This window comes from Natator depressus, chromosome 11, assembly GCF_965152275.1.
Source record: "Natator depressus isolate rNatDep1 chromosome 11, rNatDep2.hap1, whole genome shotgun sequence".
Classification (NCBI taxonomy): domain Eukaryota; kingdom Metazoa; phylum Chordata; order Testudines; family Cheloniidae; genus Natator; species Natator depressus.
Window position 1 is genome coordinate 55,677,070 of NC_134244.1, and position 26,270 is coordinate 55,703,339.

Below are 26,270 nucleotides of genomic sequence, written 5' to 3' on the forward strand. Positions count from 1 at the left end.
CATGGTAAGTGACAGCAGTCTGACTCTGTATAACTGTTGTCACTCCCCCTTATTCCTCAGCCCTTTAGACTTTGGTGCCCCAGCGTGAACCCTTTCAAATCAGTTAGAAACAAGTTTTACCAGTCCGAAACAAAGCACAAGTTCTGGAGTTTGAACACATATTTTTTTTATTGTCAAATCTCATTGTGAGCCCAAGGCAAGTTTCCAGTTTGAGAGGTTCATGCCTCATCACGCTAGTTTGCTAGAATCAGAAATGGGATTAGGCCTTAGTTCTGCTGAAACAACAGAGCTCTGATCTCAAGGAAACTGGGATGTAATTATGTGAAGCAAAATGTATATTATAATGTATGAATATAAAATGTATATTAATAACGACAGCAGCATTACTACAATACTATAATGAGATTATTATAGTATTGTGATGAAACTAATCCTTTGGGGGATTACAGCAGTTACTAGGCCACTGTGTCCTGTGTGCAGTAGGAGTAAAATTTTCAGAAGTGCTAAAATGACTTAGCTGCCTAATTCCCATTGCTAATCAATGGCACTTAGGTTTATATGTGCCTAAGTCCCATTTTCAAAGGTGATTCAGGCACTTAAGAGCCTATGTCAGGTCTTTTGAAAAGGTTATCCTGGTTAATAGTAGGCCTATGGTACGAGGCTGCCATACAACTGTTTTATTTCAATTTGTTTGCAAAGAGAATCCCCAAACCCACTGAAAAAAAATTTCCAGCAGTATTAAGTAAACTTCCCATGCCTTGCAAGAAAATAAGAAGCAGACCTATCTGAATAGTATTTCCCCTTTAAGAACAAGAATATCACCAATTAATTTTTTTCAATTTTTCTTTTCAAAAATATGTTTCAAACAATGTTTTAAAAGTAAATCTTAGTGCTCAGGAAAGATGCTATACTGACATCCCTACAGTCTGTTCTATAGATTTTGTACTGCATGGGCAGTGCCAGGGCAAGCTACAGCACACTTTCCAAGACCTTGAACTGGAAAGATCTTCTCTCAGGGTGACGAGGTATTTTAGTTTCCTCATTTGTGTTGTGAAGTCAATGGGAGTACTCACGTGCTTGAAGTTAAGCCTGGGTTTAAGTGCGTTGCTGGATCAGGACCTCAATCCTTAACTACTCTGGTGAAAATGCTCTGGTGGAAGTGCCAATTACCACCACTTTCAGTGGTGGGTTTTGTGATGAGGAACCCTACCAGAACTGGACTGAAAACACCAACTTATATCAAAAGGCCACCAAGACACTGTAGCCTGTCAAGAATCCATCAAATAAACCTCTGCAATCAGATCAGCAGTGCTATGACTTCCAATAAATACAAGTCATTTAGGCATTATTTACAGACTAAAGAGCAAAACTCAAAGAAAATAAACCCCATATATAGAGCTATATGTTCCTACTGCATATGAAAATGAGACTACACGCTTCAGAATTGGAGAGTAAATAATAATGTTACATTTACATTATTTGTCTACTTTTGTTGTGTAACTTCAAAATCTGTTGGACTACAGTGGATTCTTATCATCTCACTGTCTATGACCTCATCATCTGGAAAGACTTTCATGTCTTACAAAAAGGGCTCTTCTGAGAAACATCATGCAGAATTAAAGCTGTCAATGTAATGAAGTAATTACAGAAAAAGTATCCGACAGCCAAAGAATTGCTTTACTGCTTTTGTTCAGAGGGTAAAATCCTGGTCTCGGTGAAGTCAATGACAAAACTCTTATTCCCTGATCTTATTTGGTGCACACTAAGTATCTGGAATTGCTCCCTAAAGATCCCACTGTAAACTTCAACAAAATTTACCTGGAGAGTTCTGAGGTGAGGATACTGGAGAACCTCTTGGGGACTGGCAATAACTGGGATGAAGTAAGGCATGTGGCGGCACGTATGACATTATTTCTTCTTCGAACAAACTGGTAAAAAGGAGCAAACAGGAGAAGGCAGAAGATGTTTATCTGAGCCAAGGATATGTTCTACTTTCTAGCAATAATGTGGCCTTCAAAGCCAGTCTGGTTTTTAGAAAGTCACTCACCTGTCTCCCGTGCGCATGCTCAGAATGCAAAAGAGGAGGCTTTTGTTGCCCTTCTTTCAATGTTATCTCTGTAGAGCAAGGACTGGAATCTTGCAAGTGACTGGGAAGTCACAGTTCCTAGTTTTGTGTGTGACATCTCAGTGCGATGACGTGTACTTGTTTTCAAAACTAAGGTCCGTGTATTTAATGAACCCTTTAAAAGTTACATTGTTTTATACTTTTGCTTATACATTTTCCCTGCCAACACACCATTAACATTCATGGCACTTTCCTATTAAAAAATTTGTAATATTGTACATAAGAACAGAGCCAAATACTCTGAACTTCTGGTGTAATCAATCATGTGTGAATTGGCTTAGTGAATTGAACAATATACTCTTTAGTCTATTAGGAATTAATGCTTCATTTACTCTTACTTAACACGTCATGCACAGAGAAAAAAGTATCATATACAGTTTTCACCAGGTTAGGCTTCAGTATACCTCACCTATTTTTCTATGATTTTAAAATGTTTTCTGGAAAGTACAGTGTAACTTTCACAGCCTGAAACATTGAAATAATCTGTAATTTAGATACCATTTAATAGTTCATAGTATGGCTGTCAAACAATTAAAAATAATCACAATTAACTGCGAGATTAAAAAAATAGTTGTGATTAATCAGATTTTTAATTGCACTGTTAAACAATAATGGAATACCAATTTTAATTCAGCATGGAAGCAGTTGTCTGGAATGGTGGTCAAAGTCTGAAGGGGCATATGAATGTTTAGAATATCTGGCAATTAAATACCTTACAACAACAGCTACAACAATGCCTGTTCTCATTTTCAGGTGACATTGTAAATAAGAAGGTGGCAGCATTATCTCCTGCAAATGTAAACAAACTTGTCTGTCTTAGCAATTGGCTGAACAAGACGTAGGACTGAGTGAATTTGTAGACCCTAAAGTTTTACATTGTTCTATTTTTGAGTGCAGTTATGTAAAAAAATAATTCTACATTTGTAAGTTGCACTTTCACGATAAAGAGACTGCACTACAGTACTTGTCTGAGGTGAACTGAAAAATACTATTTCTTTTGTTTATCATTTTTACAGTGCAAATATTTGTAATCAAAAATAAGAATATAAAGTGAGCACTGTACACTTTGTATTCTGTGTTGTAACTGAAATCAATATATTTGAAAACGTAAAAAACATCCAAAAATATTTATAATAAATTTAAACTGGTATTCTATTATTGTGTGATGAAAACGGCAGTTAATCATGACTATTTTTTAAAATAGCATTAATCGCTTAAGTTAACTGCAATTAATTGATAGCCCTAATTCATAGACCATGTATGGAATGTTTGCATAACCCTAAATCTCATTGATTTTTTCCAATTTGATAAGACAATAACATCCAAAGCAGGCATGTTTATAATATTTTAACATAATACATATATAAAATAAAATATGAAATAGCATAGCTGTTGGATGTTATCACAACATATACACATTGAATCGACTAGTTAAATGACCATCTTTATTTTCAATTGTTAGGCTGTACAATACATCATTGTCTTGTGGTTCTCTCATTTCTGAGTGATATAGTAATCTAACTGGTTAAAATAAAACGGATTTCGTATCAAATCTGTTCATTACAGATACCCGCAATAGTTCTTTGTGAATGGTTTAGGGGGTTTTGGAACAGATATTTACTGACATTTTTGCACTCCTAAAAAATCATCTGCAGTATATAATATGTTTTTTCACAGAGAAAAGTTGAACTATGCTCTTCAAATGTGAATAAAATCTGAAAAAACTGGTTCAATCTGGGAATAAATTAAGAACTTGATTTGTGTTTAAATTATCAAGATAAAACTAGAACTGCATAGGATATAGCCTAATGGTATGTTTACAAGCTCAAAGTGCAAATTATCTCCTCCTAGGAACCCCATCTCTGAAACAGAATGTTGTGTTACATCAGGTTTCAGAGTAGCTGCCGTGTTAGTCTGTAATCGCAAAAAGAAAAGGAGTACTTGTGGCACCTTAGAGACAAACAAATTTCAAATAAATTTGTTAGTCTCTAAGGTGCCACAAGTAATCCTTTTCTTTTTGTGTTACATCAGTTATTCTCAGGCTATTTTAACTAAGGCACCTTCATTCCCTATATAAAAAGGTGTTTATATTCAAATTGAGTTTTATTGATGCGTGGGAGAAAACATTTTAAAATTTGCGTAAAGTTCTCCAGCAGTAAGAAAATTCCCACATTTTGAATGCATTGAAGACAAGAATGCATTGCTCCTGCTAGAACATTTTATATTTTTTTTCCTGTTTAACTCTAAAATGAGAAATCAGGCACACACACTAAATTACTGTTTTAAACAACCCCATCTCTGCTTTTACATCAATATTTACTATCACCCTATAGCTAACTTACCAAATAACTCATCACAGCTTAGTGAGTTCCCAGGTACACCACTGAGGCTCTTGGGAACCAATGGAAACACAGACATCATGTATTCAATAATTTATTTTCTGAGTACAATGATTATTATTAGGACTGAAAAGAGGGCTAATCACAGATCAAATCTCTTAATAGTTAAACTAAGAGAAAATCATTGTAAACAATTGATTTTAAGATGTAAGTGTGTTAAGTAAATAAAAATCTGAAAAATCAGATATTTGGTTTTGTACATTTTTGTGGGGGTGCTCTTTGTCTTTTTGAATTTTTTAAATTATGAGTTTTCCACAAAAGAGAGATATCAATTATAGTATCAAATTATTGTATTTCCATTATAAGAATTACTTGGAGTCTTTGGTATGAGCAGAATTTACAGATTAACAGAAAAATACATTCAAGCAGCAATGACAAAATGATTTATATCATGTCTATTTAAAATAGAAATAGAAACCGAGGTTCAGTTTTCTCTGTAAAACGTGTGACCTCTTTATATACCAATAAAAAAAATCCTACAATTTTGTCTATTATTTTTATTTTTTCTTTAAACAACATCAGCACGGTTTCAGACTAAAATGTTAATAGCTTTTAATTAATTCACAGATTTTAAGGCCAAAAGGGACCATTATGTTCATGCAATGTCACCCCAAATAATAATTATATTAATGCCAACACTTCATAATTTAGACTATTTTTAACATTAAATGTAAAACTTTTTTCTACAGATATATTAGAGAAAAAACTGTTTTTCAGAGAAAAATCTATCACACTTACACCCTGAATGAGCATACCATGTGTCGGACATAAGAAAGACGCTACTATCAGCTGCCTGTGATTCTGGGTATGCAGTGTTGTAGCCATATTGGTCCAAGGATTAGAGAGAGAAGATGTGTGAGGATTACCTATGTGTGAGGATTACCTAAAAGCTATTAAGCTTTTATCGGACTAACTTTTGTTCGTGAGAGACAAGCTTTCAAGTTTACACAGGTCTGAAGACCTAAAGAAGAGCTCTTTGTAAGCTTGAAATTTTGTCTCTCTCACCAACAGAAAGAAAAGGAGGACTTGTGGCACCTTAGAGACTAACACATTTATTTGAGCATAAGCTTTCGTGAGCTACAGCTCACTTCATCAGATGCTGTAGCTCACGAAAGCTTATGCTCAAATAAATGTGTTAGTGTCTAAGGTGCCACAAGTACTCCTTTTGTTTTTGCAAATACAGACTAACACGGCTGCCACTCTGAAACCTGTCACCAACAGAAGTTAGTCCAATAAAAGATATTACCTCTCCTACCTGGTCTCTCTTTTCTGAACCAATGCTGAACTGGGATACACTAAAGGGACAGTTCCCCACTCCTAAAAAGCAATAACCAATCATCCCATCAACAAAGTGAGCAAAAACTGTCAGCGTAGTTGAAAGATAGACAGTGTGGTGTTCAGCTAAAATAACGGAAGCATATCAAGTGCTAACTTCCAAAAACGTGGTACTTGCAAATCACAGAGCTAAACAGAAAATATACTTGAAGGAGCACAAAGCAGGGACTTTCAAACTGTACTGATCTATATAAATCTCTGTCCTTCTAACAATGACTATAACTGAAAAATTTAGGGCAATCAGGACAAGCCCATTTATTCTTTTCCTTGCAAGAGAATCATATAGTAGCTTGGACTGTAATTAGGTTTAAATTCTACTTGCAGTACTGTACTCTTTTACCCCCTCCTTCCCGCAAGGATAATCATTTTTCCACACCACTATGAAAAATGTGATCTCCCTACTAATAACCGACATCTGGAATCTCAGCACTGGGAAAATCAAGAGTCTGAATCCTCTCCTGCAGCTCCCCCAGCTGCAATTCTGAGAACTGAAGGGGAGACATTTAGGTCACCCTGTCAGTACACACAATACACAGAAAGGCACTTCCCCAGCTGCTCACAGCATATTCCCAACCATCCATTATGAAGCACTGCTACCTACCTTAGTAACATGACAAGGTCTGCATCACTGGATAGACGCACTAGTCCAGGTGTTCCCTCTGTTCGGATAAACTGGATCTTCTCCCTGTTTAAGCAAAGGAAGAGTTCCAAGACATCTTTTGCAAATAAGGCACCAATGTACATCAGGGCAACAAGAAAAAATGCTGGGTATACCCAGTAGACCTCTGGGTTATGCCTCTCTATTTCAGACACCATTTTTCTCCCTGCCACACCATGTCCATGTGAGCAATAGAATCTTACAACCCAAAAAAAAAAGAAAAAACAACCTAATTTGTTCAGAAGAATGATTTTCCTGTTGCCCTCATCTGTAAGATGCTCAGGCTGCTTCAGGTAACGCAGCCATCCAACCAATAAAAATCAATCCCTCAAGTTAATATAAGTTGTGGCCCTGAATTCAAAGCAGCAGACAGAGCCCTGTGGGAGGACATTGCTATTCTGAAAGTGAACTGCTTAAAGTAGTACTCTCCAACTCCTTTCCTCTCCCCTTCACTTTTTAGTACAAATTCAAGCTGTCTATTACAGACCATTCGTGCTTTTTAAGGTAGCTTTTATGTACAACACTGCACTTACAGATCTTCCAGAAAGGCTTTCTGCTGTGTGTATGCATGCACCTTTCTCTTCCTCCCAGCCCTCCCCTACCCCCCCACCCCCGCACACTTCCCTCCCCGACCTCCCAATTCAAGTCAGTCACTATTCTGGATTCTATGCATGCCCAACACTGAGCAATGCTGGTGATTTTTAGGCTGTACGCTGATTAAAGTCCTCAGATGCATGCCTTTGAACAAAAAACAATTATTTGGGGGTGGGTGAGTGAAGTCTGTGGGTTACTTAACTGCAACAGAGTCAGGAGAACAAGACCTTGAACCAGCTTCGGAAGTTACACCGCTCTATATCAGTGAAATCTGTTGTACTCTGGGGTAACAGTTCACCACTGGCCTCTCCTCGAGAGTGGGTGATTTAGTTTGCACCAAGCTATTGATGGGATGTGCTGATTCTGCACATCTCCAGCAACCTTAGCTACATAGCCACTTTTGGGGCTGTGGCGGAAGAGACGCTATAGATCAAAGGAACTGGGGAACGACAACAGGAAGAAACAAGGGCAGAGATTTCAGCAGGAAGATGGAGGGATCATCAAGGCAAAAGCTGAAATTGTTCAGAATCAGGCATGAGGCCCAAAGAAAACAACTGAGGCAGGATGGAAGATGACAACAGCTTGAACAGTAGTAAAAGATTGGCTAGATGGACCTCAAAAAGAGAAGAAGCTGTTGGAAGGAGAAGGGGAAAGGTGACTCTATGAATCTGCCAGAGGATGGCCACAGAAAGTCACAAGGAGACAGCCAGATTTAAGTGAAGGCAAAGAAAATAAAGGGTGGCAGATAAGGGGGCTAAAAATGGCACAGAGAGAGAGAATGAACACAGCTGTTGAGAAGGAGGGGAAAAGAAAAAAAGGACGGGAACAAAGTTAGGTGCTTTAAATACGGAATGCCAGGAAAGGAGACGGGATTGAGGATGGGAGGACAAGAATATGGGGCATGGGAACCTGTATAACATCTGAAGGTGATGAGGAGCAAGGCACAGGAGAAAGAAAAGTAAACACACCTGGGAGCATAAGATATATGAGGGCAGGGAGGAAAGGTAAGAGGAACTAGTGGGGAGGTGGTAGGAAAGAGAATGAAGTAGTGTTCACATGACCAGAAATGGGAAGGAAGAGAAGCAAAAAGCTGATAAAGGGATACGGTGAGACAGTCAGAGAGGAAGATGAGAGCATTGGAGACGCAGAGAAGGGGAAACAAGATGAAGCCATAGCAATAGCAGCACTAGAAGTCAGGTCAGAAATGTATGTAAAAAAGGATGAAATCCTGGCCCTCCTGGGAATAGGAACTTTGCCATTGACTTCAATGGGGCTGGGATTTCTGAGCAAGCAAGCAAGCGTCCGTGTTTAAAAACAAAACTGCTGTACCTTTTGCAAGCAACAAAAAATCCCTCCAGGAACTATCACTTCCTCAGAAAAATAACAGTACAAACTTTCCAGCAGTAAACCCGCACATTTCAGACACAAACAAATTAAAAGCCACAGAGAAAGAGAAGAAATTCAAACCACAAGAGCTGTTGCCTCCTACTACTGACATACACGAGTTGGCCCAAAACTCCTCATCAAAAGCCCCAACTAAAGCAAAGACATCAGGGAAAATACATAAAAAGCAGTTCTAGCCCTGCACGTCTACTAGGGAAACACCAGAGAAAGCCCACTAATGGCCTGCCACCCCCATAAGGGTCAGAGAGAGAGTTCAGCCAATCCAGAAAAGAGCTGCTGTACAACTGGAAGTATTTTATAATCCCTAGCTATGGAGAAGTGAATGTCAACAACAACATGCTCAGTTCTTCACTTACTGTCCAACTGTGTGCACATGTATTAAAACAAAAAGGTAATCCAAGATCTGATTTATTTTTAAACTTCCATAATAATTTAAACTTAACGTGCACCTTTGATAAGAGAACAAACAAATACAACAGATTCACAGGAGGAGTGCATACTGGTCATACACACACTATTCATCATCTCCCCCAATAGGCCTTAATTCAGCAAGGTAATTAGGCATGTGCCTAACTTTAGGTGACTTCAATGGCACTACTCAGTGTCACATGCTTCAAATTAGGCACATGCTCAAGTATCTTGCTGAATCAGGGCCCTAAAAGCTAACTAGGAAAACGGGTAGCAGCAGCATTATAAAAGATACACAGCGATGTGATGGAAGCGTCAGTCCTATAAAAACTCTGTGAGATGCAGTTTTAAAGAATGTGGGAGTAGGGGCTAGGGGCCAAAGGAAGGCAGCTAATTCTTAACCAAGCATCATAACTCCAAGGAGCGAGAGCAAAGATCTGGCCATACAGTGTACCCACTCTCAAACCAACTATACTGAACAAAGCATCATGCTCCTCTATTCAATAAAATCCTCCATCCCTCTACTAAGGCAGGTAAGAGAGTCAGACACATTTCTTCAGTCTAGTTACTGCAGGGACAAACTGTACCTACTAAGTAATGGATCCTATCTACTGGCACATACTAACACCTTTTTTACCCTTGGTCTGTAATTTTAAGCTGTAAACTAACTGATCCTGACAAGGTCCCAGTGGCGAGCTTGCTCTGATACTATGATCCAGGAACCAAGATACTAGAAGAAGTAAAATCTGATGATAGCGTCAATAATCTTTTGAACATCTTCTGATTTGCAAACTGAGTATAACAGGGCAGAAATTAAGGGGAAAATCGACACTGGGGCTATTGCTATTGGAGTAACTGAAGCCAAGAACCTCAGGGGAAAAAAACAGAAGCTGGTTTTATTTTATTACCTGATGGACTGGCTTGTTCACATGTTGAACACAATTCAGATGAGACAAGCCTTCTGCATAACAATATGGGTACAAACAGTGAATACTTCGACAGGCTGAGATCTGCGGGGTTTTGATTTTCCTCCTCCCCTCAATTTTCTAGAAAGTGTGAATTCTGTTGGTAGTTGATTTCAGGGTTGTCAGCCAGGACTTACTCAGAGGATAAATCAGTCATCAGTCTACTTGTTGGGACACGAAGCTCAGGGAAACTGCAAAGCAGGATAGCTGGCTGAGCTCTGAGAACTTGCAGGGCATGCAGGGTCACTAAGAGCACGTCTACATTACAATCAGAGGTTTGACCGCTGCATGTGCAGACATACCGGAGCTAGCTTGATCTAGCTAGCTCCAACAACAACCACCACCACCAGTGAAGCTACGGCAGCAGCACAGGCCAGCCACTCAAGCGTACAGCCTTGTGCTGCTGCGGCTTCACTGCCAGTTACTTCAGCTACACGTGCTGCAGTCACGCCCCTAACCGCGGTGCGGTCACACCCTATGTATCGTGGCACAGAAAAGGAAGCAGGTAAGTAGTGTGAGCTCTTGAACCAGCACATCCTGATCAGACTGTTAGGACACGCGAGACTCTGACTCTGGGAAGTGAGAGCACTGCATTGGCAGCCACGATGCACAGTGAGATCAAAATCTACGTAACTACCATAATGATAGATGTGCAGCAATGAACTCACACATTTTTCAACAGTAGTGTCTCCAAGACAGTTCTGGAAACATACATTTGAACACCAATTTCCAATTCCCATGTTAACAGCGAGTTAGTTTTACAGCTAAGCAACATATACTTAATTACAAAAGAGATATACCCTAAGGGTGAAATTCACTCCTGTGTAAAGGGTCAGCATAAGACTTAAGACAGCATAAGACAAGTCCAGCATTTTTATGAGGGATTTAAAGCTCAATCCTGCAATGTGCTAAACCCTTTGACTTCCGTTCAGCAAAGCAATTAACTACATGCTTAATTTACGCATGTCAATAATCCCAATGACATCAACAGGACTACTCATGCTCTTAAAATTAAGTACGTCTGTAGGAAGGACTTAGTGGCTTTGTGTTGACCCTCTGCACAGGGGTGAATTTCACCCTGTATCAGTTATATTCTACCTGTGCTATATAATACCATAATCATCATATAATATTATAAAGCATCTTTGATAATATACTATGTATCTCTTGCGGTTGTGCAAGAACTATACTGGTCTGTTCCTAAACCATCTGTGCAACTCTAAAAATGTGCAACTCTAAACATGCTAAATGGATACTGCTGATTGAACTTATCCAAAAATGCAGGGCCAACTCTAGGTTTGGGAAGAACCCTACAATATATATCAAGGAAGATGAGCAGGGCCCCAACGAACGCCTTTCTAACTGAATGCTTCACACCCATGGACCTACACATACTCACCACCACCACTGGCCACATCTTGCCTGCCTGCCTGCTGGTGAGATTCTGTCACTTCTGGAGATATCCTACGTCAGTAGCTCCAACCCTTTTTCCCCCCGAGATACTCTGTCTTTGTAATGGAATGGCAGGCTGGCATCCTACTCTTCCAGCTCCCCTTCCCCTTGCTCCACGCCCAGCACCCTGAGTTGTCCATCTATGCTCACTTTCTCCCCTGCCTACCTGCCTAGCATGGGTTTGCTCATCTCATCCCATTTTGTTTTCATTATTCTCTTCTTCCCAGTTCCTCACTGAAAATTATTATTCACATGCACACGCTCTCTTTCCACTTCCTTGGTTGCCGGCGATGGCAGAGTTCATTGGTGGCTCCAGGAGCCAGGCCACATGCACTAACGTGGTTAGGAAGAGTGCTAAGGGAGCAGAGAAGATAAGACCAGCTTGTCAAGCTGCAGTTTAAGAACAGGGGGAGGAGCCAGGTACCTTTTGAGGAGCTGTGGTTTGCAGAGGTGCCCATGGCCACAATTGCAGTGGGGAAGGAAAGGAAGAAGGACAGATCCAGGGTCATGCAGTTTCACCTGCTTCCACTATTCCTTTTCTTTCCCCTGCATCCCTCCCTAGCGTGGGAAAACTTGCCCTACTTGGGCACCACCTGAGGATGGCTGAGGAGCTGAGCAAAGAACCAAATGAGAAGACATGGACAAGAGACTGAAGTGCACTATTTATGGCCTTGCAACCGACAGGCTGGATGCATGTGTGCAAGTTCCTGAAAGAGCGTAACTGCACTATTGCAAAGGTCCAAGGCACTATATAACAGCACATTAAAGGAATGTTTCCTGCAGTTCTTTGATTAAGCTGAAATTACACAAGGTTTGGGGGATTTTTTAGGGGGGGAGAAGGGGGAGGGAAGAGAGGAAGGAGAGGGTTTAAGTTTATAAATGACCAATGGACATCGAGCAAGCAATATTGCCCTCCCCCCTTTTTTTTAATACTGCAAACTTTGCCAGAAAAAAAGAATACGAATTGATGGTCTGTTCTGAAATGGGACAGTCAGTTGAAAGTAAAGCTGGAGAACAGAATCAACATCACTTACCTGAGTGAATGATTCCTGGTAAGATCTGGTTGACGCTCTTGTAGAATTTCAAAGATATTGGGCTGTCGCAGAAATGCGACAATCTTGTCGTTGTAGGCTGTAAGTGGCAACCGAAAACAGCTTACTGCAAACAGGTGCATTGAAAAACAGCATTATATTTTTATAACTTCTGAATAATAATGATAATGGAATTGTGTCTTTATATTCATAATCTTTTTATTTACTACATTAATATGATCTTTTCATTACATTTTTAGCCTAAAGGCTAGTGCTGGTTTTTGAATTTGGATATACATGGCCCACTTTATTATGAATAAAATTTTAGATTAAAACATCATCAGATGTTAATGTGCCTTTCTGAAGAATTCAGAGTATTATAATATTTCATCACATAGACCCTCAGCTCACGCCAACCTGGAACATATAACCACATGAATAAAGTGTATGGGGCCTTATTTTCTATACTTCTTTATTTCTTAGACTTACAGGACCAGGTGAAAACATAAGCTCACTGCTTAATAGTAAATTACATGTGCTTCTTATTGGCTGCACATTAATGTGTGGGTATTTTTGTTTTGCTTTCTCCTCTCCTTGCCTCCACTATTCTGAAAAATAATTATCTGTTTTAGTCATATTAAGGATCTGATATAGTCTCACTAAAGTAATATCTTCACACAAGGCTGAAAATCTAGGCTTCCATACCAGCCTTAACTCATGCCACTTTGCCTAGGTACTGTGATTCTAAACCCTTATGGTACACAATGACAAGTGTATTGGCCAGCTCTTCTGCCTTAATGGTGAATTTCCTTATTTTTGCTTTCAAGAAAGACTCAAAGCTTCACAGATTTTATTCCTCTTCCTTTTTGTAACATCAGAATGAGAAAGGAATAAAATGATCAACAACAAATTCATAAGGACACTGTCAATGTTGGTATGTCAAGTTGTCCTACCTTCAAATAGTTTTATATGGCAAGAAATATTCCACTATTATCATATGCCTTTATAACTCCCCAGTTCTGTCACTGGGAACTATAACTTCCTTCCTAATACCCATGATGATGATGTGTTGCACTAAAACATAGTGCATCATTTTTTCTTCCTGCTCTGCAGGATGTATTTGAACATACATGGTTTACACAGCTGCACACATTTTTTATGACAATAGCAATCCTACTGCTGGACAGATTGGCAGACAACTTGTATTGTGCCATACAGGAGTAAGATGCAGTCACTAATGAAACTTCTAAGAAGGTCTGACAAATATTACAGTCAAAAGTAACGAAAAGCTATTGAAATGTAGTTGGCAGTGGCCATCTTTTCATTTATGGTTTTTATTTTTACTGTTTATTCTATCACAAAGAAAAAGATTACATAAATATTTTATATTTACTCATGTCTCTAAAGTGGTTCCACCTATGAAGCGAGGGCCCACTCAAAGTGTTTGTGCCTGTTCCACTGTCAATTATTAAACAGCAATTAAAAGTATCTTTGTTCAAAACATCTCCAAAAGCTGAACCTGAAAAATATGCAGGGTCCATAGCAAGTGAAAGGAGTTTAAATTTGTGGTGACTGTGCTACTGAACAAAGATCAAGCAGATTGATCAATCATGATTATTTGCACAATGCCTGTTAATTCAGCGCACTAAATTATTTTCTTAGTGGCGATTATGACAAAAGGCTTTTGTGTGTGTGTGTAACTGAGAACAAAATTTAGGCTACTGACCAATTCTGAGGTGCCTCACACCTCATGGAAGCCCTCTGAAATAAAAGCCTAATATTTGTATTGAAATTAATGGGACTACACAGGGTCCAGGTCAATACAGAGTCTGGCCCTCTATTTGTAACTCTTCTAGTTACTTCTGAGGGGAAGTTAATTAGAAAATTTAATGCAAGAAACCCTTTGCATTAACTAGCAAACATTTTGGTATTAATAAATTGGTCATGCCTGGAAGTTTTTCCACTATTACTCACACAAATTGAAATTCCATGATAGGGATTGATAATGGATAGAGCTAGCCATAACATACAGTAAAAGCAAAAATTAGAAAAACCCAGCAGTGCACCCAGACATGCACAGTTAAATCAAAGTACACTTCCCTCAAGAGAACTCCAAGCCCCGACATACCCACTGGAACCATGTCCTGGTACTGAGCCCTGCTGACTGTATTAAACGTGCTAGACGGTCTTGGTAGAACTGGTGGTCCTGAATGACGGGAATCCTCTCCTACCTAAAAGTACAGTAGTAATTATGGTCAGCACCAAGCAAATAACAAAACAAAACAAAACAAATGAACCTTCTTCATCATGGCCTAGATCTAAAAGACAGGAAACAATTCTCATGATGACTAAGAAAAGCACTAGAATCCAGCTCACTCTCTCTCAGTTGTGTGGATTCTGCAGGGCACACACAAGTAAAAAGCACTAAAACAAAATTATTTTGTATCACCAAATAGAGCAGATGGAACTCTGAACTCACACAGGGAGCAAGAAGGTGTTATTTGTACAGAATTATTTTTCACAGAAAAGCAACACTTGATTATGGTCACTACTAGGAATCACTTTAATGTCAGAGCAACTTCTTGCTTTTGTGGGCTTGATCTTGTTGCATTACCATTGGTTTTTTGCTTTTAATTATTACTATTAATTCCTTTGCCTTATTCCCGCTCCATTCTGTGCACTGAACAAAGCAGGGAAGAACAAAGAGTTTATGATAATGTAATTACAGATTGTATCATATTATTAGAGATTGCAGAGTGCAGAAAGCTGTCCTAAAGAGGCAGCACCGGTTTTCCCCCACTGCAAGGGAATTCTCAGGTCGTCATCAGCCATATGTCAGGGGTGGGAAGTCGGGAAAATGCATGCTAGGAGTAAGGAAGCATTTCGGCAGATCCTCATCAGCTACAGTTGCTACTCACAGACAGCATAAATTAGAGCAGCTCTCTAGCTTCTCTAAATTATGCTGAGTGCAGTGTTGGTCCCTGACCAGACCTAAATGAGGAGAGTGGAAACATGGCTTAGAATCACCTTCCCCACCCCTTTCCTCAACTTCAGTGAAGGTAAACTCAGTACAGTCAAGGAACGAGCCTACAGTATTTGCATATGCTTATAAGCATAAAAATATCTTACAGTCAGGACATAATTTACTCAAAACCTTCTAGTGAAAACAATACAGTTCAAGAGCTTTGTAATCAGAACCCAAATACAGAATTTTTTATATTATAGATAAGGAGTTTTAAGCACTTCTACTTAGAATCCATGTTCTTAAAAGGTTATATTATTATTACTAGTGTGATATCATATGGACCATAACATTTAATGGTCTGACATTCTGTCAGTGGTAAGAAGAATTTTTACCTTTCTTGGTCTATAGTACCATGGAATAGATGGGAAAACAGTATAATGTTTAGGCGGGCATGCACACAAACTTGTTTTTCTAAATTAAATCGCCTACTTGCTTTGACACTTCCCAAGTCAGTGTGAATTGCTGCGCTAGTAAAAAACAGGCTACGGCTGTTTGGTGAAGAAATCTGTATTCAAGAGCCCTCCTGTGGTTTGATGGAGTTACTGCCATTTAATAGCAGCAGATAAAATCCTATCAGATTATTAGCTTAATCAAATCAGACCTTTCCTTGTACAATAAAGGCCATCATTGGCTTTTCAAAAGGTAAGAACGTCTTTCGTTTGCAGGTGGATACCACACTGGCAGAACCATTAAACGACTGACAAAATAATGTTTGAATGGAATGATGTGAAAACTGGATGATCCTGAAATCCTTGTTAGCTAAGTAACAGGAGGAGCAGTTCAGGCTTACCTCACCAGCACTGTGGCTGCGCTGTCTGGTTAAGTGCTGTCGATGCACTAATGCACTAGTGGGCCTGCTACTCTGCAAGGGAAGCCGTGGGTCAATGAACGTGGTGGTGCGGGAATTGTGGTCAACAAAAAAAGCCTAGAAAAGGAAAAAGAAGATTTCAGAGTCAACATTCATTGTCACTTAGGAGCTTCCTAACTACACCTTCCTGCAGTAAGTACACTGGCAGGAGAGAAAGTGTGTGAGAGTTAAAGCACAGGAGGATCTGGGTTCCAGTCACTGCTTTGAGACTAGGAAATTATCTCACTGTGCCTCAGTTTTCCCCTTCTGTAAAACAAGGATAATTTGTCTGTGTCTCACAGAAGACTTATGAGATTTAATTCATTAATGTTTATACAGCATTTTGAGATCCTCAGATAGCCCACAACATGAAAATACCAAGACAAATCATGATTGTTCTTCTAGAAAAGAGGATGTGAATGTCTAACAGAAGTTATGTCAGCACATTCACCAGTTCATTTAATCTATATGCATCTAAAAGGAGGTCACTTAGTGGCAACAACATTGCACTTTAACAAGTTATTTATCATATCATTATAAATATAGATGGGGTGTGTACACATCAAGCATATGATTATGTTCGAGGACACAGTGTGATTATAGGTTAAAAGGAGTTTTCACCATCCTGCTAGAACTATTCTAGGTAGGCCAACTTAGAGAATCGACCAGGGATACAGAGAAGATGATGCCAAAAATATAAAAAAAGAATTCAAGGCAGGCCCAATGGTTTCCTGGGATAAGAAGAAATGACAAGTATTGACTGGTTAGCCATTTGCTGAGAGAAGGCCACGTGATCATGGGTCCTAAACCCAAAAAGCCTCAAGCTGCAATACAATTAGAGCAAAAAAAAAACCAAAACACAAAAACAAAAACCAAAAACCCCTCTCTTTTCCAAGATAATTTAAACTTGTTCCAGTTTTAGCGTCACACTTGGGAACCATTTCCTTGCCATTCTCATGCTTTTGGGGATTTTCAGACACTGTGAAGGAGACACGTGGCACCACAGGGGGAGAAGGATATCTAGACTGAGAATCCACCCAGACGATCCCAAGGCAGGTACATCAGCTCCCAAGGGAAGCAGTTCCTCCTGTCTGTTCAATGTCACTTCCTGGCCAGGAGCACTAGTAGCTGCCTTGTAGTTCTGACAGCCTGCCTATGGTCATGCTTCAGCCCCTGTTACTGCTCCTGGGCGCACTCCCACTTCAGCCTGCTCTGCTCTAGCTCATGCCCCTGCTCCAGTCTGCATCTGCTCCTGCCCCAGCTGGCTGCCCCGCAATTCTGACAGCCTTCTCCTCAGCTGGGAGTTTTGACTGTTGAGGAGGAAACTGGTTACTTATCTTCTCATAAGTGTTGTTCTGCAAGATGCGTTGCACATGTCCACTCTATTGTGTGCATGGCTGTGGAGGAGATTTCATGCACCAATGTTAGACAGTTTTCCCTAGCGGTACTTGTAAGGGTAACCTGGCTTCCTTGTGCCTGGATCTAAAGATATAAAGGGTGGAACCCACTCCCCCAACTCTCCTTCACTTCCTTTGCATGAGAATCACATAATGAGAGACTTTGATGTGCTGGGGTAGGAGGGTAGGTCACAGAATGGATATATTCAACACATCTTGAAGAGCAACAGTTACAAGAAGGTAAGTAACAGTTTTTCCTTTTTCAGGTGATTACATAGGTCCATTCCAGCAGAGGTGACGCCCAAGCTGTTTTCAATGGAGATGGGGCTCAGAGTCCCATCTGAAGAGGGACTGTTGGAATGCTTTCCCAACATTCATGTCACCCCTTGAGGCGGTTATAATTTCATAATATCTAGCAAAGGTACATACACATCACTACCCTGGAAATATCAACAAGAGGATCGGTTCCCACAAAGCCAGTAGATGCTAAATGTGCTCTAGTTGAATGCACTGACAGTTTTTCAAGAGGTGTCAGAAGTTTGGCATTATAGCACACAAAAATGCAGCTGGTAATCCGTTTAGAAAGTCTGTGTCATCACAGGATGACCTCTCATTCTCTCTGCATAGGAAACAAAGAGCTGACAAGAAACCTGGAGGAGTTTTGTTCTATCCAGATAAAAAGCCAGAGTTCTGCACACATCCAGAGTATGCAGCTTTTGTTTATTTTTCTAAGTGTGTGGCTTTGGAAAAAAGACCAGTAAGTATATTGGCTGATAGCGGGGGGGATGGCTACTAAGAAGAGTACTTTAGACAAAAGATGTAACACTGAACAAGAGACTAAGGACTCGAATGGAAGCCCCTTAAGAGCCTACAAAATTCAAGCCCTAAGGCAGGGCCAAATCCCAAATAAGTGGGCAAAGCCTATTCAATCATTTCAGGAATCTGGTTGCTATGGGATTAGTGAACATAGTCCTTCCACCAATACGAGTGTGACATGTAGGAATTGCAGCCAGATGCACCTTGATCAAGCTGACTGCTAGATCTGACTCTTAGAGGGACAAAGTGGGTGAGCTAATATCTTTTACTAGACCAACTAGGGATGTAAATACCATTTAAAAAGTTAACTATTTAAATTATTAAAATGTGTGGTTTAAATGGTTAACTGATTTAGCATGTGAGGCTGATCCTGCAGGCCGGTGCGGCTGGGACTGGGGCCGATCCGCTGGCATGGCTAGGGCCTCTCTGGCCGGGCGGTGCTGTCGAGCCGGGCGGCATGGCTGGGCCCGCTCCAGCTGGCTGGCGTGGTTCCGGCTGGGCGGCATGGCTGGGCCTGCTCCAGCTGGTGTGGTGCTGCTGGTCGGCCGGCGAGAGGTTAAGAGTTAAGGCAGATTAACTGGGTTAACCTTTTACATCCCTAGGACCAACTTCTGTTGGTGAGAGCCACACAGAGCTCTCCTTTAGGTCACAAAAGCTTGTCTCTCTCACCCACCTTGTCTCTCTAATATCCTGGGACCGACACGGCTACAACTACACTGCACACAGATCTGACTCTTTCAGGTGTAGAACATAGTTCAAAATCTTCTAGACTGAAGATTAAGAGACACATATTGGTGGGTCACCCACATGGAGAAGTGTTTCCACTTATGGTAAGGAAGCTAAGGTGTAAGCAGAATATTCTGGATCGCTGCTGAACAGCGTGCCACTTCTGGCATTAACCAACAAGAAACCAACTCTTGAAGTGAAGCACTTGTTGAGTTGAGATGCAACACCTGACTGTGGTTTTATAAGATTATAGTCCTTGACTAGCTGGAGAAGTAAGGGACAGCCTGCGCAGATCAAAGTACAGGGTTGTCTTGGTCAGGCTGGGTCTATGAGGATCATCCTTCCTCTGTCTATTTGCCTTTCAATATCACTCTGGGAATGAGAGGTACTGGTGGGTAAGCATATAGTATATCATTGTTTCATGGAAATAGGAAAGTGTCTGATATGGAACCCTGACTGTGGCCAGCTTTGGAACAAAAGTGGGGGCATATCCTGTTCTGCCATGTTGCAAACATATCTACTGTAGGAATTCCCACAACTTGAAATACCGACACATTAGAATTCATGGGCTGAGAGAGTTCGTGGTCTCTGCTTAGATCAGCAGGTGTGAAGCCTTGGGAGTCATATAATTCCTTATATTGAAATCCCACTTCTTGACTGCCTCCTGACACAGGTTGTCTGACTTGGTGCTTGTTTACATAAAACATAGCTGTGGTGCTCGCCATGAGCACCTGGCCTGAATGAATGGGTGACAGGAACTGCTGACATGCTCAGAATGTTGCATGCTGCTTCACAGTTTGAGAACATTTATGTGTAGCCTGGCCATGTGAATAGACCACATACCTTGGGCTTGCAGCTCCCCACTCCATGATGGAAGCCACTGAGGGGAGAACTGGTAAGAATGGGACTGCCCTGAACACAATGCCTGGGGGGATCCATCCATCCAGGGATGACAATACTCAGGCTGGGATGTATGCCAACTTGCCCAGGTGGTGTACCTCCTGGCACTAGACAGGTTTTAGCCATGCCTGCATACACAAGAGGTGGATCTTGGCTTGTGTGTCACATATGTACAAGTGACCATGTGCCCCAGAAGCCTGAGGCAGTTTTACGCTGTGGTTTGCAGCTGCTTCTTGAAAGCTGCACAAGCTCCCCTGGTCCTGAGCAAAGCCTGGACAAGCCAAAACAATTAAAAATGAACTTTAAGAAAAAAATAAAAACAAACACCCAACTGGATGAAAAAACGAGTACCACTAACTACTATGGACCATTGTACACTAACTACATACACATTTAAAGGCAAAAGACTACCAAAGTACAACAACATGCTCCGACCATAGATGGTAAAAAAGGAACTGAAGGAGGACGCGGTGGTTCGCTCCACCCTTTATATCCTTGACTCCAGGCATGAGGTAAGGTAGGGCACCCGCCTGCCCACCCCTATTAGGGAAAACTTTCTGTTACCAGTGCATGAGACATGCACACACACACCCCCGCCCCACAGTGGAATGGACATATGCAATCACTTGAAGATGAAATCAGAGTTCCTCTTATAAGCTGTATGAAAATAGACAGACAGAAAACATGAGTCATGCTATAGAAGAGATAAGTATTATTTATTATGGTGGGGAGCATAGGGTCACTTCTGGAAAGTTCACAAGACACAAAGGAGAACCAAAAGAAGCTTCAGACTATGGCATGGGACTACGATATCAAATTGTCCTTTTAGTTTTCAGGACAATGGGTTTGAGGTGTGGAAAGTTTGGAATTTGGGAGAAGGGGGTTGTCAGAGGGGGGAGGGATTGTATCTGTGTACTGTCCCTATTGTGACTATAATTTATGGTTACTGTTTTGAAGTTTTCACTTAATAAATGTGAACATAAAAGAAACTGAGGCTCCAACATATTAGGAATAGTTCAGCAGAGGACACCAAAACTCTTAAGGACCCTGATTGTCACGATGCTGTCTGGTAATCTGGAGCTAAAGAGAGATATGCCTTACAAATTGGTATCTGGGATGAGACAAACTTTATACAGGAAAACTATATACGTTTTGCTCAGCTGAGATATCTATAAATGTATAAATTAAGCATAATGTTTCTCTGTTGAATTTTGAAATGTTTTTGCTAATGGCAATGTTTGAGCCTCAGGCTAGTGGTGTCTACCTGGCAAAACAGTGATGTCATTTGTGACACTGGTTACACAGGATCCAGGCATTAAAGAATACTAAACTACTCTGTAAGCAGGATGGAACCGGTTTTACCAATTTCAATATTGGCTTTTTAAATTTCTGCAAGGAGGCAGAGGGAACGGGCCATGTCATCTTTGATATCTATGCCCCAGCTAATAGGTTTAATTCTCTTACTAGCAAGTGTCCAGTAATTCTTTTCAGGCACTTATATCTATTTTATCCAACCCTATCTATCAGTATTTTGAAGGAGGCAAGACAACCTTCCAAAGGCTGACTTCAATGTACCAACCTTATAATAGAGTATATTTAGAAAAACAAATAAAAACAATGATTCGATACGAAAAAAGTTACTTGTTTAGAACTTTCTTGCAGATGCCCAATTCTCTGATTAATGCAGCCATCTAACATCGCATGTAATGCTTTTTTGTACCCAGTTAAACTATGCTTAAAGATTATATCAAGGGTGATCATGTCTTATTAAGCATGAATGCTTTTAGGCCAGCCAGCAGCAGTCTATAATATAATAAAGTGCAGATTTACTGCGCTGAAGCTTCCTTAAAGAAAGTCATTGGAACTTCAAATCTCTGGGCTAATCTGGATGCTGACACCACAGCTGGAAACTGAGCTGAGCACGCACACACACGCACACACACTAAAAAAAAAAAATCCTAATTTTAAAGAGACTCCTATCACTGGTCCTGGCAAGGTACAGCCAGGAAGCTTACAATAGTTGTGCAAAGTGACAGAATTTTGGTTTGACCAAAAATTAAATCCCTTCCCCTTCAAGAACTATAGATTTTTAAATAAAAGTTATTTCAAAAAAGGCTGTGAACGCTTGTTTTAATACTTTACTTCATCAAGGTTCAACTTTATTTTAACATTCCCCAACACATACTATTTATACACTTGTTTTCTGTTTATACACTGGTTTTCTATGTATGATTTGCTTGCAAATCCAGGAAAGATTTTTTTTTTTTAAATGAGAAGGCTGTTTAGTTTAGAGACAGGCATTTCAGAACTAGTTCTGCCTAAGCTTCCCCACAGAGTTCTACCAATGGACCTCAATTCACAGCCAATTGCGCAGACGTAAGAAACATCAGCATCTACTGGGGAGTAAAGCCCACTTGTCCCATTCTTTGTCTCTTTGCTCTAGCTGCTGATCTGTGAAATAAGACACTTTAATCTTCTTCACTGCCATTGGCCTAATAATTTGTGTCATGAAGAAAAATATCCATATATCCTCTAACTGGCAGGGTCCCACTCAGTCATTCATCCTCTAATCACGATATATTAATCCAAGAATTCACTTGTGCACATGAGATATGTGTTTTATTTTTCACCTGCTGTCACCTTACAAATATGTTAAAGCATAATAAAAAGAAAGAATTTTTTAATTGCAGCACAACAGAGGTGGGTACGATCACCATCAGCACAAGTACTAAGGCAAGCAGAAGATATATTTATGCATTGTGGCACAAGTATTGGACAAGCAATGCACATGGTACAATTTAGGCCAACCAAGCCCTCATTTAGGTCATACACATGCTACAATTCCTCTACTGTACTGAATAAATTTTTCTACTGTGACTCAGCTTCCACTGGTCACTGCGGAAGCAAGTACTACTCGTGTAAAAGCCAATTCATAATGGTGAGAATCAGCAATCCTGAGCTAGGACACAGAAAATACACTTCAAAATAAAGAGCTTTCTCTGAGGCTTTACTCAGTGCTTCCTCTGTGTTTTATTACAGATGAATTAATCACGATCACCAAGTACTACACACAGAAATCCAGGGTTTGATTCTCCCTCTGGAGGATATGAGTAGCTCCTACTGAACTCAAAATGGAGTTACTCATATTCTTCAGGGAGAGAACTGGACTCCAGGAAATTTAAGGGGAAGGGCTCAGTGAGACAGAGAGGAAGAGGAAGAAAAAGGAAGTTAAAATAATTGTATCTCCCCCACCATTTTTACACAATGTTTTCCTTAAAGCTGCAAAGTAATAAATCCAAGACAACAACATACCTCAAGCATATTTCTTGCCTTCGGTTTGGAGTCTGTATTCCTTTCAGGTGTCAAGCACATTACTCATGTGGACACGCAAACATTCATGGCTAAACATAGCCAAGAATTATAGACATAGGCACTTATTGTCTTAGTCAGACTATAGTCCTAATTGTTGCATGCAGTTTTGTTGAAGCTGTGTTGGTTCCAGGATATTAGAGATAAGGTGGGTGAGGTAATATCTTGTATGGGATCAACTTCTGTTGGTGAAAGAGATGAGCTTTCAAGCTGCACAGAGCTCTTCTTCATGTTCTGGCAGGGTCTGGCGCCGCTTTGAGTTGGTGGGTCCTGGATTGTATGAAGCTTGCTTATGATGATGAGCTTGGAGAGGCTGGGGGGTTGCTTACAGGTCAGAAGAGGGAGTTCAGGAAAGATTTCTTTCAGGATGTGGTCCCTATCAAATATGGTCTGTACTTGTTTAATGATACCTCCTACTGGTTCCAGTGTGGGGTCAAAGGTAGGGTGTATGGTTGGAGGGAGGTTTATTATACCCTTAGTTGTCACCTACCAGCTCACCCATACAAAGAACCCATACCAAGTATCATTAAATAGTTACAATCCATACTTGATGACAACCACTTCCTGACAGAAATCTTCCCTGAAACCCTTCTCTGGCTTTCAAACAACCCACCACCTCACCAAGCTCATCATCAGAAGCAAGCACCCCACAGACTAGGATTCAACTCAAAGCAGCACCAGACCCTGCCAGACCAACAGACGCAAAACCTGCAGACATGTCTCCATTGCTACAACAATCAACAGCCCCAACAACACACCTTTCAAGATCCATGAGTCCTACACATGCCTATTACAGCATGTGATGTACTTCCTACAGCACACTAAATGTCCCAACAACAATTATGTAGGTGAAAGCAGACAATCACTATGCTCCTGAAATGAACTCACACAATGATAAAAGACAAAAACACTGCATCACTTGTGGGTGAACACTTTTCACAAAGTACTCACCCTATATCTGGGTGCTTATATTCCCCACCACCACCACCACGACTGGAGAGGTGTTAACTGGCCATTGAAAGGTCCTTTAAAATATGTGAACTACTTATGCTAAACAAACAATCTGTTCCACCTCGTATTTAGTTGTGACACTTTGAATACATTTCACAGGCTTGAAGAACAAGTCTGGAAGCTTGAAAGCTTGTCTCTCTGACCAACAGAAGGTAGTCCAAAAAAGATATTACCTCCTCCACCTTGTCTCTCTCTAGTCCTAATTACCATTTATTTCTCATCCAAATAGATATCACTATCACTCCCTCACATGTTAATTCTAGTACACTTTTATTCTTTCCTATACCTATGCAAAGGAGGAAATGCCACTCTAGGTAGCACTATTACAATGTAAGGCCATTGAAAATTCCCAATGGTAGCTTCAACTTAATTTTTGTTTACTTAGTATTGAATATAAAATTCTAAATATCACGGTCATACAAAAAGTAACTGTAATTGCCCCCTCCTCAATAGTATTCAATAATATTTTCCCAAGGAAAGAAGCAGATCCAATATCACACCAACTTAAAAAAAAAAAGGAAAATTAATGTGGGAACCACAGAACAAATTTAAACTTTTACTTCTGAAATAAAATATCATAACTTTTCTGACAATGAACATTTCTAATTCAAAGGATGGGTTAAAAGATCCTAATTCTTTGAAAGTGGCCCAACTACAGCCTTAAATCTAGAAGGCTTTTAAGAGCAGATGCTTCAATCCCATCATTACAAAGACAAAATCCAACCAGCGTTACATGTGTGTTCCAGGTACCTTGCCCTGATGGTCATGCTTCATTTCCCAACCTCTCGGCAGCTCCAGCTGTTTGTTAGCAAACATATTGAGGAAGCCCACCAAATCTCGATTATGCTGGTAACGCTCAAAATGGTGGGTGTCCCGCCGGACTTTGGTGATCATGTGCTTCAAACACGTGTTGTTTGTAAACATGCGGTAGGCACTCTGAAAAATTCATAGTAAACTAATTTCAGGAAAGGACATTAGAAGTTAAACATCTACATAGATGGACCATCAGTCCAACAGTTGGATGAGTGTCCTATGTTCCAATGAGTGGATAATAACTTGAACCCCAAACCAGCAAAGCACTTAAGCCTGAGTTCAGTGGGCACTGGTCCTTGCCCAGGAGCAGTCTCACTGAATTCAGCAGGACTGCTCACATGTTTAAAGTTATGCATGTGCTTTAGTGATTTGCTGAACTGGGGCCCTGACAATTAGATAAATAGTCAGCAATATGGAAGAATGGACATTAAAGAAAGAATAGCAGAGTGGGAAGCGGTTATGAAATAAACACTTCCCAATATATTTGTTCATAAATGTTTTATTCTTGCAGACTTTTCCGAAGTATCTATATTTTAATCAAACAAAAGTATTTAGCTCTTTTTCCCTGCAAAGGCAGCCTTCCTAATGTAAATTTATGGCCTGCAGCTCTAATAAACTTTGAAGGAAACTGTTTCCAGCTGAACAATAATAGCAGAAGAAAAGCCATGAAGTCTTCATTGCCTGACTCTATTCACCCAATGAGGTGCAAACTATATTTTCCAGCATTCCACTTCGCTGATGTTGGTGTAGTTATGACTGCTTCTTCTAGCAGTAAAATTGGCCTAAATTGCAGAGACTTCACAATGCCTTCTTAAGCATTCTCTTAAGGGTAATATATATAGAATAATGTAGCCATTGTACCTGGCAACAAAACTGAAAGTGTATTATATATATTCTTTTATGGAAAGTCACCAGGGATTTACATTAACATTGTTTCGACCTACTTGGATTCTAAAAGGACACTTGGCATGTTTGATTGTAGCTCTACATATACA

At 40.2% G+C, this 26,270-nt stretch overlaps 1 protein-coding gene across 2 annotated transcripts in view; it reads right to left on the reverse strand.

Moving 5' to 3' along the window:
* The window catches only part of HECW2 (HECT, C2 and WW domain containing E3 ubiquitin protein ligase 2), a 256,874-nt gene that overhangs the window by 33,584 nt on the left and 197,020 nt on the right, over nt 1–26,270 (reverse strand). For both annotated transcript variants that reach the window (XM_074967801.1, XM_074967802.1), the window contains 6 exons: nt 25,213–25,398; nt 16,187–16,321; nt 14,500–14,602; nt 12,375–12,471; nt 6,461–6,544; nt 1,819–1,928 (listed from right to left, as the gene is read on the reverse strand). In XM_074967801.1, coding sequence (XP_074823902.1) covers nt 1,819–1,928; nt 6,461–6,544; nt 12,375–12,471; nt 14,500–14,602; nt 16,187–16,321; nt 25,213–25,398 — 715 coding nt within the window. The remainder of the gene's footprint in view (nt 1–1,818; nt 1,929–6,460; nt 6,545–12,374; nt 12,472–14,499; nt 14,603–16,186; nt 16,322–25,212; nt 25,399–26,270) is intronic.